The following is a 2,186-nucleotide window of genomic DNA, read 5'->3' as shown; positions in this document are numbered from 1 at the left end:
TGCGACAATCAAGCTGAATGTGACCTTTTAAGACCTTTGAGACAATCAAGTTGAATGTGACCTTTGAGACCATCAAGTTGAATGTGACCTTTGAGACCATAATAATGACAAGTAAGCTCCTTATGAGTGAGATTGTTGTGGCAAGTTTGAAGTCACCTTTGTTGCTCGTGGAAACCTTGGACTGCCATTTGCTTTTGCCCTTAGCCTGAAGATGGGTCTCAGAAGTACCCTAGCTGGTCTTCTTTCTCATGGCCCTATCTTGAAGCATGCCAACAATGGTATGTAGATTAGGAGTAGAAGAAAGAAGTGACATAGTATCACAAAACGTAGAGAAAGTCTTGAGCAATTTGGAGAGGAGCCGATTGCCCTAAATCCTACCCTAAAGTTAGTTAACATCAGAATTTCTTCCCCTTGATTGAAATCCACACCAAGAGTGGGCACTTACTATGGGCGTCCCAAACGTGGTCCACACCAAGAGTAGGCTGGGCGTCCCAAAGGTGGAAAGACATAGCAAGGAGGCAGCATCAGCATTGCACGAGAGGAGACGCAGGTATAGAGAGAGATAGAGAGAGAGAGAGAGAGAGAGAGGAGATGGCAGGTGCGGTGGTTACCACAGCGACGCAGAGGTTTACGACGGCGTTGAAGCAGGCATTGAAGTGGATCAAGATGCCATGGGAGATCACCGGCCCGCTGTCCTCGCCCGAGTACAGGGATGCGGTGCCTGACGCTCTCGAGTACAGGGTCTTCGCGCCCGCGACTCCTTCCAAGCGAGCCGTCGTCCCGCACGCTGAGACCGACCACGTCCTCAACATCGCCTACTACACCCGCGACCGCAAACGCGCCCCTTTCTCCCGCATCTCCAAGGTGCTCGATCCCTCCCAGCCCATCAACGCAGAAAACCCCCTCCCTTCCCCTCCCATCTACACCTTCGGCCACATGGTCCCCCTCGATGATACCCCCGGTGATGGCTACCAGAAGTAAACTCTAATCCCACAAATAAACCCTAATCCCAAATTTAAACCCTAGCCCTAGTGCAGAAGAAAACCCTGATCCACTTTGTATGTATGTGCCCGATTGCGGCGCACTGCCATGCTGAGCAGTAGAGAATGACCACAGGTAAGATGTCTTTGTTGGATTCATCATTGAATAACTCATGCTGTTTGATTTCTGTTTCCATAAACTCTGTTTTCTTTTCCTTTATATGCTCCATATGTATGTATGGGATTGCCTTCCATGCCGCCATGTTGAGCATTTGTTTGTTGTCTTCCATGTCGCCATGGCTTAGATGATGTCTGTTCATTATTGCTAGTTTCAATGACAGCGTAGGGTCATGGACTTTAGTAGCTCTAATGACATGGTTCGAAACTGCCATTACTACCATTTCAAGTCTTTTGCATTCACTGATTTGTGTTCGTTAATCTGCCATTTAAAGAAATGCAGGAATTAGTCTCAACAGTCTTGTTGCTTGAGCATTTTTGCCTGAGCTCCATATAGCAGAAGAACGGCAGGATACCTTTTGAGCCCATGGTTTGTGTATCTGGGCTTGTTTTGCGGTTAAGGTTTTCTGGAAATTGCCGGTCATGCATGTTCTTACCACACAGGCTACAGCTCACTCTAGCATAAGGAAGGGGGTTTGAGGATCAACTAGGCCTTAGGGTATAAGTGGCGAAGGTTTGGTGAAGTTTCAGTTATTGTTGAAAAGTCTTGCTAGTAGATGTAGGCAGCCATGCGCACGGGTTTTTACTTAACGAGCATGCAAGAAGAAAGAAAGAAAGATTGTATTAGACGTCTATGAAAGATCCAAAGGGTTTATGAGACTGAAATAGAATACATATGATCCATAAAGTGGATGTTGGAAACATGAAAAATAAAACTGTGGGGAGAGAGAGAGAGAGAGAGAGAGAGAGAGAGAGATGATGATGATGATGATGATAAATGAATTAATGTCCATAAAGGCTGAACAGGTCCTATGGGACCGAAAAGCGATACATCTTGCAATAAGAGTGAAATATAAAAGTGATGTGCATCATAAAGTGTGTGCAAGTGGCCTAAACACCAGTACATGTGAAACAACTGTCATGCATCTAAGAGTCCAAAAGGTGGTGCTGAGTCTCCACGATCTGTGCCATGTATGCCGCAATGGCTACCGTGTGATTGCATTTTTGGGAAGAGTCAGTTTGAGTATC

General features: G+C 46.1%; 1 protein-coding gene across 1 annotated transcript; it reads left to right on the top strand.

Moving 5' to 3' along the window:
- Positions 1-517: 517 nt before the first annotated feature.
- Positions 518-1,195, top strand: LOC147621889 (furry). Its single transcript, XM_086822908.1, has one exon. It carries the CDS (start codon positions 592-594, stop codon positions 979-981), a length of 390 nt encoding a protein of 129 aa, XP_086679034.1. The 5' UTR covers positions 518-591; the 3' UTR covers positions 982-1,195.
- Positions 1,196-2,186: the final 991 nt, after the last annotated feature.

Source organism: Cibotium barometz, chromosome 29, assembly GCF_041138505.1.
Source record: "Cibotium barometz isolate CiBa-2024 chromosome 29, ASM4113850v1, whole genome shotgun sequence".
In the NCBI taxonomy this organism is placed as follows: Eukaryota; Viridiplantae; Streptophyta; class Polypodiopsida; order Cyatheales; family Cibotiaceae; genus Cibotium; species Cibotium barometz.
The sequence above is the reverse complement of the archived record's forward strand: the minus strand, read 5'-3'. Positions and strand labels throughout refer to the sequence as shown.

Bases quoted from the DNA above. Each gene is read 5' to 3' on its own strand.
- LOC147621889 (XM_086822908.1), top strand. From the start codon at position 592: ATGGCAGGTGCGGTGGTTACCACAGCGACGCAGAGGTTTACGACGGCG.